The 12,703-nt window shown below is 52.5% G+C and overlaps 2 protein-coding genes and 1 long non-coding RNA gene across 8 annotated transcripts in view; 1 reads left to right on the top strand and 2 right to left on the bottom strand.

Moving 5' to 3' along the window:
- Positions 1–1,379, top strand: part of MFSD10 (major facilitator superfamily domain containing 10) — a 4,413-nt gene extending 3,034 nt beyond the window's left edge. Inside the window, exons 7-12 of the mRNA XM_011936734.1 lie at positions 128–239; positions 407–515; positions 605–695; positions 796–843; positions 919–1,008; positions 1,106–1,379. Coding sequence (XP_011792124.1) covers positions 128–239; positions 407–515; positions 605–695; positions 796–843; positions 919–1,008; positions 1,106–1,221 — 566 coding nt within the window. The 3' untranslated portion in view covers positions 1,222–1,379. The remainder of the gene's footprint in view (positions 1–127; positions 240–406; positions 516–604; positions 696–795; positions 844–918; positions 1,009–1,105) is intronic.
- On the bottom strand, positions 1,160–1,805 carry LOC105507999. Its single transcript, XR_001001190.1, has 2 exons — positions 1,684–1,805; positions 1,160–1,375 (listed from the first exon to the last, which is right to left on the bottom strand). It is a non-coding gene; the product is annotated as an uncharacterized LOC105507999 (long non-coding RNA).
- A 473-nt stretch (positions 1,806–2,278) lies between these two features.
- ADD1 (adducin 1 (alpha)) overlaps positions 2,279–12,703 on the bottom strand; it is a 107,445-nt gene continuing 97,020 nt past the window's right edge. For 3 of the 6 annotated variants that reach the window (XM_011936740.1, XM_011936741.1, XM_011936739.1), the window contains 3 exons: positions 6,258–6,356; positions 5,703–5,736; positions 2,279–4,190 (listed from right to left, as the gene is read on the bottom strand). In XM_011936740.1, coding sequence (XP_011792130.1) covers position 4,190; positions 5,703–5,736; positions 6,258–6,356 — 134 coding nt within the window. In that variant the 3' untranslated portion in view covers positions 2,279–4,189. The remainder of the gene's footprint in view (positions 4,191–5,702; positions 5,737–6,257; positions 6,357–12,703) is intronic. The other 3 variants (XM_011936736.1, XM_011936738.1, XM_011936735.1) reach the window with 1 other exon arrangement.

Consider the following 12,703-nt stretch of genomic DNA (forward strand, 5'->3'; position numbering starts at 1 on the left):
GACCCACCCACTGGAGACAGTAAGGACTGAACCCACCCAAGTGTGGAGCCTGCTCTCCCTTGCGCGTCCCCAGGCGGAGCCCTTCTCTGCTGTGGTCGCCTTCCCAGCGCCCTCCACCTCTCCCCAGGGCTCAGCAGCCTGCGCCGCCTGGGCCTCGTCTACTTCCTCTACCTCTTCCTGTTCTCGGGCCTGGAGTACACGCTGAGCTTCCTCACACACCAGCGCTTCCAGTTCAGCAGGTGGATCCTCATCTGGGGACAGCCTGCTGTCCCCCTGAACGCCCCTGCTTCAGGGATGACCCCTCCCAACCCCCATCCCCAGAAAGCCTTGGCAGCCACTCTCGCCCTGGCCCTGCCCCGGGTGACCCTGCCCCGGGGTGACCCTGCACTAACGCGCCTGCTCCCAGCCTGCAGCAGGGGAAGATGTTTTTCCTCATCGGCCTCACCATGGCCACCATCCAGGGTGCCTATGCCCGGCGGATCCACCCTGGTGGGGAAGTTGCTGCCGTGAAGCGGGTAGGGGGGTCCTTCCAAAGCGGGTGGCAGGCAGTCCCCTGAGCCGTGTGGGGCACAGGCTGTGCTGAGGCTGCCGTGCCCACCTGCAGGCCCTCCTACTGCTGGTGCCTGCCTTCCTCCTCATCGGCTGGGGCCACTCTCTGCCCGTGCTGGGCCTGGGGCTGCTGCTGTACTCCTTTGGTGAGTGGCCCTGCCCTGGCAGGGGATCCGATGGGCAGCAGGGGCTGGGTGATGTGCCCTCCCCTGGGCTGATGGGAGCCTCCTCAATGTCCCCCACCAGCCGCCGCCGTTGTGGTGCCCTGCCTGTCCTCCATGGTCGCTGGCTATGGTAAGACCCTTCCCTCAGCCAAAGCCACCTGAGCCGGAGAAGGGCAGTGGCCTCTGACTACGCCTCTCCCCACAGGCTCACCAGGGCAGAAGGGCACGGTCATGGGTACACTGCGCAGCCTAGGCGCTCTGGCCAGGGCCGCGGGGCCCCTGGTGGCTGCTTCAGGTGAGGGCGTGGGATAGTGCTGGGGGCCGGGCACCTGCTCTCACCTCCCCAGTGCCAGCCCCCTCGGAGCCTGGGTGACGCTGCCGTCTCTCCGCAGTGTACTGGCTGGCTGGGGCCCAGGCCTGCTTCACCATGTGGTCCGGGCTCTTTCTGCTCCCCTTCCTCCTCCTGCAGAAGCTGAATTATTCGGCACAGACGCTCAAGGATGAGTAGCTGAGCCACTGTGCCCAGGCTGTGGGCACCAGGCAGAGTGGGAGCCTGGGTCAGAGCCCTGCCCACTGCCTGACCCCCCTCCTTCCCAGTCCAGGGAGACCCTGTGGGTGGGAGCCGGCCCCCCAGCAGGAAGCCCAGGCAGCGCTCCTCCAGACTCATTCCTATTTTTTTTTTTTTTTTTTGAGACGGAGTCTCGCTCTGTCCCCCAGGCTGGAGTGCTGTGGCCGGATCTCAGCTCACTGCAAGCTCCGCCTCCCGGGTTCACGCCATTCTCCTGCCTCAGCCTCCCGGGTAGCTGGGACTACAGGCGCCGCCACCTCGCCCGGCTAGTTTTCTGTATTTTTTAGTAGAGACGGGGTTTCACCGTGTTAGCCAGGATGGTCTCGATCTCCTGACCTCGTGATCCGCCCGTCTCGGCCTCCCAAAGTGCTGGGATTACAGGCTTGAGCCACCGCGCCCGGCCTGACTCATTCCTATTAATGACTCCAAGCGGCAGCACTCCAAGGCTGTCAGGGTTTCTGTTTGTTTTCTAAACTATGCACCAGGTTTCTGATGATGAAATAAAGCACCTGTTTTATACCAAATGCCTTTCTCCATACATAGCCGGGTCTCTACCCACACCAGGAGAGGCAGCTAGAGCTGAATGAATGGTTCCACTGACCAGAAGGGTCCAAGGGTCTTCGAGACCCTCAGTTTCCCCCTCTGCAGTGGCAGCCTGGGGACTCAGGCCCCTCCAAGGCTGGGGTCAGCCCTGGCCAGGTGGTATCTGGCAGTATGCCTGGCACCCTGGCAGGGTATCCCCCGGACAGCGCCCTCCCCATCAGACATGAGCACACAGTGACGGTGAGACTGGGACCGTGGGGACAAGGACAGGCCAGCAGCTCCCTGGACACCCCGAGTTCCCACGGGAGGGACAGCAGGAGTGCCAGGTGGAACGTCCTCCCACGCCCATGGCTGCAGATGATGTTTTACCAGGACATGAACATTTGGAGGCCTCCTTTCGGCACACAGACAAACTTGGGAACAAAAAAATTAAAATATAAAACTGCTTCCCAGATTTAGACAAAGAAATTGCTGAAAGAATTTTATTTGTGAGTAAAACATGTTACACTGGAGAAAGGACATTCAGGACCTGTCCTCCCAAGTCGGTGTCCATATATGCAACTATATTTCATGTTGTAATACAAAGGATTAAACTACAAAAGTGAAAATTAAGTCATTGCATATGTGGGGTAAAGGAAGGGATAAAAAGGGATAAAGGAAGAGTCCACGGTTAAGGACTTTTCATTCTGCCTTGGCAACAAAACGACACAGAAGAGAGGCAGCACGCTTGCCCGCGTAGCAGGCCCTGCGGCTCAGAGGAAGCTCAAAGCGGCAGTCAGTGCCATGCAGCAGCCTGGTTCTCACTCGGCCGTCCAATCAGTGGGATCCGAGGTGGCTCGGCCCATCGTGCCCAGGATCTGAGCCCACATCTGGCACCAGCTCTATCAGGGGCCTGTTGGACCCACACAAGCTTGCCTGCACCTAGTCAGGCTGGTACCAGGCAGCTCCTGAAATGGGTCACCCTCCAGTTCCTGCTCAGCAGCTCTGAGCCCTTTTCCAGCCTCTTCCAGGGAAGTGAAAACAACAGTATTAGCCAAGGAGCGCACGTCTCAGGCTCCCTCGGTGACAGCCATGTCGAGGGGCCCCGGGGCTGCTCTCCACCTCGAGTTACCTTTTATCACAACTAGGGCATCTTTCTGACTGAGTTAACGGTGAGAACAGATCCCCTGAAACCTCCCCCAAGTAAGTGAAAAGTGCTCTACTATGGGGTCTGGAAAGAAAAAAGCAAAAAGCCTGTTCACGTTCACAGTCAAAAAATATAAGCTAAATTGTAAACCTACTCAAAGAAAATTCTAGAAAGGACTCTTCCCCTCCTGATACACCTTCCCTATGACAGGAATCCAGAGACCCAAGTGAAAAAACTGAGCTCCTGAATCTGGTTGTGGTCGAGGGATCACTGGTCAGACATGCATAGCATCGCGTTGGGTGCACACAGGCCCATCTGCCACTGGCGCTTCCTGCCCAGCGTCCGGCCCAGACCCGCCTCTTCAAGGCCGCTAGTGGGCACACGAGTGCTTTCACGGGACCAAGGCTTTGTATATAGATTTAAGTGAGATCACTGAGCAGAGAGAATGCCACATGGAACCAGGAGTCTGAGTCCATCACCTGAGACCTTAGGGTGGAGGGGAAGCCGAGCAGAAACAGAATGTGATTTCACAACAGGAAGGATGGCAGGAAAGGTCAAGGCTCAGGAGGGTGACACCTGCGGCCAAAGCTGCAGAAGCCTCCAGTACCTTCCAGCTAGGACCGTGACTTAGTGCCTCCCCTCTGTGGGGAGAGCACGTCTCCCCCAGAAGCTGAGGCTGAGAGGACAAGAGGCAGGGTGGGGTGGGGCTGCTGCGCACACGCTGGGTCAGCTCAGGGCTACACGGGGCTGCTCACGTGAGGGGACCCCTAGCTAGGTGGAGGGCTTGGCTTTTTGCATTCCATTACACAAGGACAGGGCACAGACGCAGTCGGGGACTCTGGCAGAGCCAGGGTCGCTCCGGACAGGACAGTGTTAGCGCAGGGCCTTCAGGAGTCACTCTTCTTCTTGCTCTTCTTCAGAAAGGATGGGGTACGGAACTTCTTCTTCTTTTTGGACGGGGACTTGCCTGGAGACCCATCGCTGCCAGGGTCCGCGGCAGCCCCCTCCTCGGCAGCTGAGGGGGCAGCCTCTTCAGCCACCGGGGCTGGGTCTGGGGCTGGCTCGGGGTTGGCCTCAGTAGGGGCCTCAGTGGGGCTTGGGGGTCTCTGGGCTTCCTCCTCCTTCTCTAACATAGGGAAGCCGAGTGCTTCTGAAGGCTCATCAGGGGACAGATCGGGGAGAGTTGGCTTAAAGGTGGCGGCATCACTGTCATCTGCAGTAGCTGGCTCCGGCACAAGGTCTAGTGGGTGAGGTGAGAGACGGGGTTAAGGGTTCCTGCCCAGATCTCAAAGGGCACCTTGAGATGGGGGCACCCCACACAGGAAACTGCCATTTTATTTGACTCTATGGATTTTTACCAAGACAAGAAACTTAAAATATGGTCTACTCTACTGTACGGCTGGACGGAGCTAGAATCACAAAACACAGACTTGGTCTCAGGGTAGTTTTTAGCTCCTTCTTGTGGGCAGTGTGCTGACAACACCAGACTCCGCCCCAGGCGTGGGTCCCCCCACCGGAAAGACAGACGGCAGCACAAGCTGAGGACAGCTAAAGGAGCGACGTCCCGCTTTCATTATGTGAAGAGAAGTCTGCCCTGTCACCCTAAGGGCATGTATTCACAGTCGTGAAATGAAGTCTAAATTTGGGTCTACAACACCTGGTCTCCCCCAAAACAGCCAGTAGAAAATTGTGCGTAACTCCCACAGCACGTGTGATGTCAACATCCAAAAGAACAAAGCCGTTTAGGATGGAAGTTAATTAAAAGGAAAAAGACGGCCTTTAAGGCAAGGAGCGGGGCAAAAACTCCCAACCAGCATCAGGAGTGGCCCTCTGTGAAGGCGCAATCGGCCCTGAGGACATGGCCTGGGGGCGCCTTCCTTCCACACTTACCCGGGCACCCGCTTTGTCCATTCCATTCGTAAACAGCCTACAACGTTACCAGCAACTGACAGGTTAGACACCACAAGCTGTTTAGTGTTTAAAAATCAAGCCACACATCAGGGCCAGGGGAGTCAGCTGAGTGGTTAGGAGCAGCACAGGAGGCCCAGGCCCCAAACCCTCAAGGCTTTACCTTTGGGAAGCTGGAAGCGCCCCCACCCCGCCAGCTGCCCCAGGCTAATTCCAGGCCAGGCTTCTTGAGGGCCGGGAGACGGCTGTGGGCACACAGGCGCCGCTCTCTGTGAGGAGGTGGGGCCCACTCTGCTGGGCACGGTGTGGCTGATGCTAGGACAGAGGCTGCCCCAGGGCGCTCGCTCTGGAGAGCTGCCATCCTCTGAGCCAACATCACACTGGCTTTATAAGGGTCCAATACCTGCTCTGCCCACCTTCCTCGGACCAGCTTCAGCAAAGCTCTAAGGCAATCCGACCCCACACAGCAGGTGGCAGAACCCCAGCCTGTCTGAACCAAGGCTGCACTTGACATCTGACCCAGTGTGGTCAAACCCTCCCACCGAGGGTTTCCAAAGAGATCCTCGAAGGCCGGAGGTAAGAACCTCTGAGGCCCAGAGTGCTCCAGTGGCACCTAGGTGCGTAGAGGCCCTGAGGGAGGCACCCGCTGCCACTGAAGGCAGCACAGTGCTCAGGCGACTGAGCCACTTCCAGGAAGGCCTCCAAGGGACTGGGTACAAAAAAGGGGGGGCTTCTGTCTTTATTTTAAATAAACAGAAAACAAAACTTAATAAACAACAAAGAAGCAGGAGAATGAGGCAAAGCACAGGGCACCGGTGGAGAGCGGAGGCAGCGTGGTACTTACTAGGGTAACAGGTACTCTCTAGCGCATCCGTCTCCTGCTTGTGACGCAGCCACAGGAAGAAAAAAGCACAAGGAGAGAATCTATGCATTCAGTCACAGCCATCAGGTTACAGAAGAAGAAAGGCAGGGCCATGGGCTTCACGAGAGACACGGATGTACGAGACCGAGGGACAGACACCCGGGATCACACACCACAGACACACGGTGGCTGAGAGGCAGCCGGCGTGTGGCTCACACAGCGGAGGGCACCTCCGGAGGTGGCATCTGCACGACAACACGGCACAAGGAGTGGGCGAGCAATGGGCAACATGGACACCAGCAACCAAGGTGGGTTCCAACCCCCGAGGCCAGCCTTCCTACTTGGTCACAGCTCACATACAAATCTGTTTTGCCTGGAGTTACCCAGGACAGAACCAATATAGGAGAAAAGAGGTGTCACATCTTGGCGTTGATGCAAGCACACACTTCTCTGTTGGTGTTAACACAACTCCCGCCACATTCCGCCACAGCGCGCACGAGCCGTGCACCCTCCCACGGCGGTGGCAGCAGAGCTCACCTTCCTCCAGCTTGATGGGAGTGCTGGGAGGTGGGTGGGGGATCGCAGGCTGGTCTGGAGGACTCTTTTCTTTCTGTTCTCTAGCCTCGTCCAGATTCTCTGCAGAGAAGCAACAAGGATATGGTAGGAGCTGTGGACGCCATGAGCCTTCACCTGCCTCCATGGCAGATGGGGCAGCCTGCTCAGCCGCCCTCTGAGAAGGCAGGGCTCTCTCAACCCTTTCCCTGTTCCTCTCCAAGAGAGGATAAAGGAAGCTGTGACCCGGGTGTTGACTGATGTGAATTTCAGAGAAACATAAACAACTTCAGATACAAAATTCACTTCTATTCTTATTCCAAAGAGAATCTGCCAGAGCTGGCTCTGTGATGGACTCAAATGGTGTGCCCTGGCCTGTCCCCTGCTGTCCTGTGCGAGTAGGCGGCCCCTCCCTCCCAGCCTTCTCCCTGTTAAGCAGGTGGCGGAGGGTCCTGAGCCCACTCAGCACCTCAAGGGACATCACATGAGCAATTATTTTGGTTTTAATTCTGTGGTAGGGCATTTTATCCCAATAATTTAAACTTGGCAACTGTAATGCATATTTTTATTTTATAAAGTGAAAAATGCTAATAAGAACCAGAGGGAAAAAATGCAGGAACTAGGATCCTGGATATAGAAAAGGATTCCAAGTCTACTTCTCGTTTGAGGGAAAATATGGATCAACACTATGCTAACTCCTTCCATGTCTGTCTTTATTTCAGAAGTTTAGATTAATAGCTTTGAATCAGCAGATCTGTATTTTGAACAAGCAGCTGTCGTTACCCTTCTGAGCTCCCAGGGCCTCTGCTCCCACCCTAACAGCTGGCTCACCTCCCCAAGTACCATGTTGGCAGCTACCTTGCAGAAGCCAGGCACCCATAAAAAGGCCGCCACACCACCTATCTGAGTGAGCATACAGCCTCAACCAGGAAAAGGTGCTGACCTCCGGCAGTCAGCCTGCATTTTACCTGTGGCACACACTCCCCTCAGCCCACGCCAAGGGCCGGATCAGACCTCCTGTGGGTTCTCCTGCTAACAGCTCTGTGATCACAGAGCATGGCCAGAGCTGTCCCCATCCACACTCAGCTGCCATCACAGCCCTGCTGAAGGAGCCTCACACCGGGTAGGGGGGAACTCCAGGTATCTTGTTTGACTGAAAAACAATCCAGGTTACTCAGATGCCAGGAGACTCCAAAGGGCAGACACATCTCTGTGTACGTGTGCACAGAAACTAGGATTAGGCCGCATGGCCCACAGCTCAAGCTGACCACCTCTACTTCTCGCTCTAAGGCAGGTAATTACAGCAATGGCTCAAAGCCTCACTGGAGGGAGACAACCAGCAGCAGGGCCCGGTGTGTGTGAAGGCCTGAACAGTAAATAGCGGTGTAACACTGAAAAACAATTCAGCAACTCAAATTTCAGTAACAACTACGTAATGCAGTGGCTGGTCTAGAACAAGACAAAAACCGGTAAGAGGTCCTCTCAGGAGGAATGCCTAGTTCCCAGGATGACTACAGTCCAGGAGGGCAACAGTCAGTCCCACACACCGAGGGGCTCCAGCAAGGCTGACCCCAGAGGACTGAGAAGCACACTGAGGTTTCAGTAAAAACCTGAGTTGAAGCTAATGGCCCTGAGGATGCTGGCGGGGGCCCTGTGCCCCTGGTTCTTCCTGGTGCCAGTACCAAGGCTGCCTAGAGCCTAGTGGACAAGAGAGCTGGCAGCAGGGAGCTCGGAGGAAAAGCAGCTGATCCCCACGAGCCCTCAAGGAAGAGGCATTGGAGACCTGCTTCTCTCATTAGTTCTCAACATTTTCTTTTCAAAGCCTGACATCTGAAACCACCTGCTCCATGAGGGTCTGAAACTTGAGCCGCTTATTTTTATGCATTGTAAGACTGCCCCATCTTTGACCACCTTTGTCAGTGAGCTACCAAGAGAAGTGCAGGCTGCACCAGCCACTCCTGACGGGACCTGGGCACATGCCAGGGCAGTCAGCATGTTCACCCTCAGGCCTGTGACCACACCTGCACAGGAGACCCTCAAGGTTTATGGAGAAAGAGAATTTCTGTCAGAAACCCCAAGCCCTACAAACAAGCACTGCAAGGACATTCAGAGCATCCCCCTGCACAGAGGCCGGGGCTGACTGCTGTGATCAAAGACTCAGTGAGGAAGGCAATGCGCTTTTGTCCAAATCAGGGCTCAGCCATGCACAACCTCGTTCTTGGGAGCCGCCCTGTCTGAGCCCCCTATTCCTCTGCTCTAACTGGGGGAAAATGACCGATCTCGCAGGGTTACTTTGGGAATGAGATGAGATGTACGCACGACAGCACTGGGCATGTGCCCAGCACGACGGCTCAGCAACAATGAGTGTTAAGAATCAAACCAAGTAAAGGAGGTCTCTCCCCAGTGACGCTTCAACAGACAGAAATACCGTGTTCGTAAAAGAGACAAACGTTGGGGTGACTGTCAACACGGCCAAAGGAACAGCTCCAGTCTGCAGCTCCCAGCGAGATCAACCCAGAAGGTGGGTGATTTCTGCACTTCCAACTGAGGTACCCGGCTCATCTCACTGGGACTAGTTAGACCATGGGTGCAGCCCACAGACGGCGAGCCGAAGCAGGGTAGGGTGTTGCTTACCCGGGAAGTGCAAGGAGTCAGGGAACTCCCTCCTGTAGCCAAGGGAAGCCGTGAGGGACTGTGCCTTGAGAAATGGTGCATTCCGGCTCAGATACTATGCTTTTCCCACGGTCTTCGCAATCCACAGACCAGGGAATTCCCTTGGCTGCCTACACCACCAGGGCCCTGGGTTTCAAGCACAAAACTGGTCACCCATTTGGGCAGATGCTGAGCTAGCTGCAGGAGTTCTTTTTTAATACCCCAGTGGCACCTGGAATGCCAGCAAGACAGAACCCTTCACTCCCCTGGAAAGGGGGCTGAAGTCAGGGAGCCAAGTAGTCTTGCACAGCAGATCCCACCCCCATGGAGCCCAGCAAGCTAAGATCCACTGGCTTGAAATTCTTGCTGCCAGCACAGCAGTCTGAAGTCCACTTGGGATGCTGGAGCTTGGTAGGGGGAGAGGCATCCACCATTACTAAGGCTTGAGTAGGCCATTTTCCCCTCACAGTGTAAACAAAGCTGCCAGGAAATCTGAACTGGGTGGAGCCCACCGCAGCTCCTGAAAGCCACTATAGCCAGACTGCCTCTCTAGATTCCTCCTCTCTGGGCAGGGCATCTCTGAAAGAAAGGCAGCAGCGGCAGTCACGGACTTATAGATAAAACTCCCATCTCCCTGGGACACAGCACCTGGGGGAAGGGGCGGCTGTGGACACAGCTTCAGCAGAGTTAAGTTACTGCCTGCTGGCTCTGAAGAGAACAGCGGATCTCCCAGCACAGTGCTCAAGCTCTGCTAAGGGACAGACACTGCCTCCTCAAGAGACACCTCCCAGCAGGGGTCGACAGACAACACCTCATACAGGAGAGCTCCGTCTGGCATCTGGCGGTGCCCCTCTGGGACGAAGCTTCCAGAAGAAGGGACAGGCAGCAATCTTTGCTGTTCTGCAGCCTCTGCTGGTGATACCGAGGCAAACAGGGTCTGGAGTGCACCTCCAGCAAACTCCAGCAGACCTGCAGGAGAAGGGACTGACAGAAGGAAAACTAACAGAAAGGAATAGCATCAACATCAACAAAAAGGACGTTCACACGAAAACGCCATCTGAAGGTCACCAACATCAAAGACCAAAGGTAGATAAATCCACAAAGATGAGGAAAAACCAGCACAAAAAGGCTGAAAATTTCAAAAACCAGAACGCCTCTTCTCCTCCAAAGGATCACAGCTCCTCGCCAGCAATGGAACAAAACTGGACAGAGAATGAGTTTGATGAATTGACAGAAGTAGGCTTCAGAAGATGGGTAATAACAAACTCCTCTGAGCTGAAGGAGCATGTTCTAACCCAATGCAAGGAAGCTAAGAACCTTGAAATAAGGTTAGAGGAATTGCTAAGTAGAATAACACTTTAGAGAAGAACATAAATGACCTGATGGAGCTGAAAAACACAGCATGAGAACTTCATGAAGCATACACAAGTAACAATAGCCGAATAAATCAAGCAGAAGAAAGGATATCAGAGATTGAAGATCAACTTAATGAAATAAAGTGTAAAGACAAGATTAAAGAATAAAGAATGAAAAGGAATGAACAAAGCCTCCAAGAAATATAGGACTATGTGAAAAGATCAAAGCTACGTTTGATTGGGGTGCCTGAAAATGACAGGCAGAATGGAACCAAGTTGGAAAACACTCTTCAGGGTATTATCCAGGAGAACTTCCCCAACCTAGCAAGACAGGCCAACATTCAAATTCAGGAAACAGGGAGACTACCACAAAGATACTCCTCGAGAAGAGCAACCCCAAGACACATAATCATCAGATTCACCCAAGGTTGAAATGAAGGAAAAAATGTTAAGGGCAGTCAGAGAGAAACGTCAGGTTACCCACAAAGGGAAGCCCATCAGACTAACAGCAGATCTCTCTGCAGAAACCCTACAAGCCAGAAGAGAGTGGGGGCCAATATTCAACATTCTTAAAAGAATTTTCAACCCAGAATCTGATATCCAGCCAAACTAAGCTTCATAAGTGAAGGAGAAATAAACTCCTTTACAGACAAGCAAATGCTGAGAGATTTTGTCACCATCAGGCCTGCCTTACAAGAGCTCCTGAAGCAAGCACTAAATATGGAAAGCAAAAACCAGTTCCACCCACTGCAAAAGTATACCAAATTGTAAAGACCATCAACACTATCAAGAAACTGCATCAACTAATGGGCAAAATAACCAGCTAGCATCATAATGACAGGATCAAATTCACACAAAACAATATTAACCTTAATATGTGAACGGGCTAAATGCCCGAATTAAAAGACACAGACTGGCAAATTGGATAAAAAGTCAAGACCCATCAGTGTGCTGTATTCAGGAGACCCATCTCACATGTGAAGACACACATAGGCTCAAAATAAAGGGATAGAAGAATATTTACCAAGCAAAAGGAAAGAAAAAAAAAAAAAAGCAGGAGTTGCAATTCTAGTCTCTAACAAAACAGACTTTAAGCCAACAAAAATTTAAGAAGACAAAGAAGGGCATTACCTAACGGTAAAGGGACCAATGTAACAAGAAGAGCTAACTATCCTAAATATACATGCAACCAATACAGGAGCACCCAGATTCATAAAGCAAGCTCTTAGAGACCTACAAAGAGACTCAGACTCCCACACAATAATAATGGGAAATTTTAACACCCCACTGTCAATATTAGATCGACAAGACAGAAAATTAACAAGGATATTCAGGACTTGAACTCAGCTCTGGACCAAGCAGACCTAATAGACATCTACAGAACTCTCCACCCCAAATCAACAGAATATACATTCTTCTCAGCACCACATTGCACTTATTCTAAAATTGACCACATAATTGGAAGTAAAACACTCCTCAGCAAATGTAAAAGAACAGAAATTATAACAAACTGTCTCTCAGATCACAGAGCAATCAAATTAGAACTCAGGATTGGCCGGGCGCGGTGGCTCAAGTCTGTAATCCCAGCACTTTGGGAGGCCGAGACGGGCGGATCACGAGGTCAAGAGATCAAGCCCATCCTGGCTAACATGGTGAAACCCCGTCTCTACTAAAAAATACAAAAAACTAGCCGGGCGCGGTGGCGGGCGCCTGTAGTCCCAGCTACTCGGGAGGCTGAGGCAGGAGAATGGCGTAAACCTGGGAGGCGGAGCTTGCAGTGAGCTGAGATGGGCCACAGCACTCCAGCCTGGGCGACAGAGCAAGACTCCGTCTCAAAAAAAAAGGAACTCAGGATTAAGAAACTCACTCAAAACTGCATAACTACATGGAAACTGAACAGCCTGCTCCTGAATGACTACTGGGTAAATAACAAAATTCAGGCAGAAATAAATAAGTTATTTGAAAACAATGAGAAAAAAGACACAGCGTACCAGAATCTCTGGGACACAGCTAAAGCAGTGTTCAGAGGGAAATTTATAGCACTAAATGCCCACAGGAGAAAACAGGAAAGGTCTAAAATCGACACCCTAACATCATAATTAAAAGAACTAGAGAAGAAAGAGCAAACAAATTCAAAAGCTAGCAGAAGATAAGAAATGACTAAGATCAGAGCAGAACCAAAGGAGAAAGACACAAAAAAAGCCTTCAAAAAATCAGTGAATCCAGGAGCTGGTTTTTTGAAAAGACTGATAATTAGCCAGACTAATAAAGAAGAAAAGAGAGAAGAATCAAATAGACACAAAAAATGATAAAGGGGAGATCACCACTGATCCCACAGAAATACAAACTACCATCAGAGAATACTATAAACACCTCTACACAAATAAACTAGAAAATCTAGAAGAAATGAATAAATTCCTGGAT

This window comes from Colobus angolensis, unplaced genomic scaffold (genome assembly GCF_000951035.1).
Source record: "Colobus angolensis palliatus isolate OR3802 unplaced genomic scaffold, Cang.pa_1.0 Scaffold157, whole genome shotgun sequence".
Lineage (NCBI taxonomy): Eukaryota > Metazoa > Chordata > Mammalia > Primates > Cercopithecidae > Colobus > Colobus angolensis.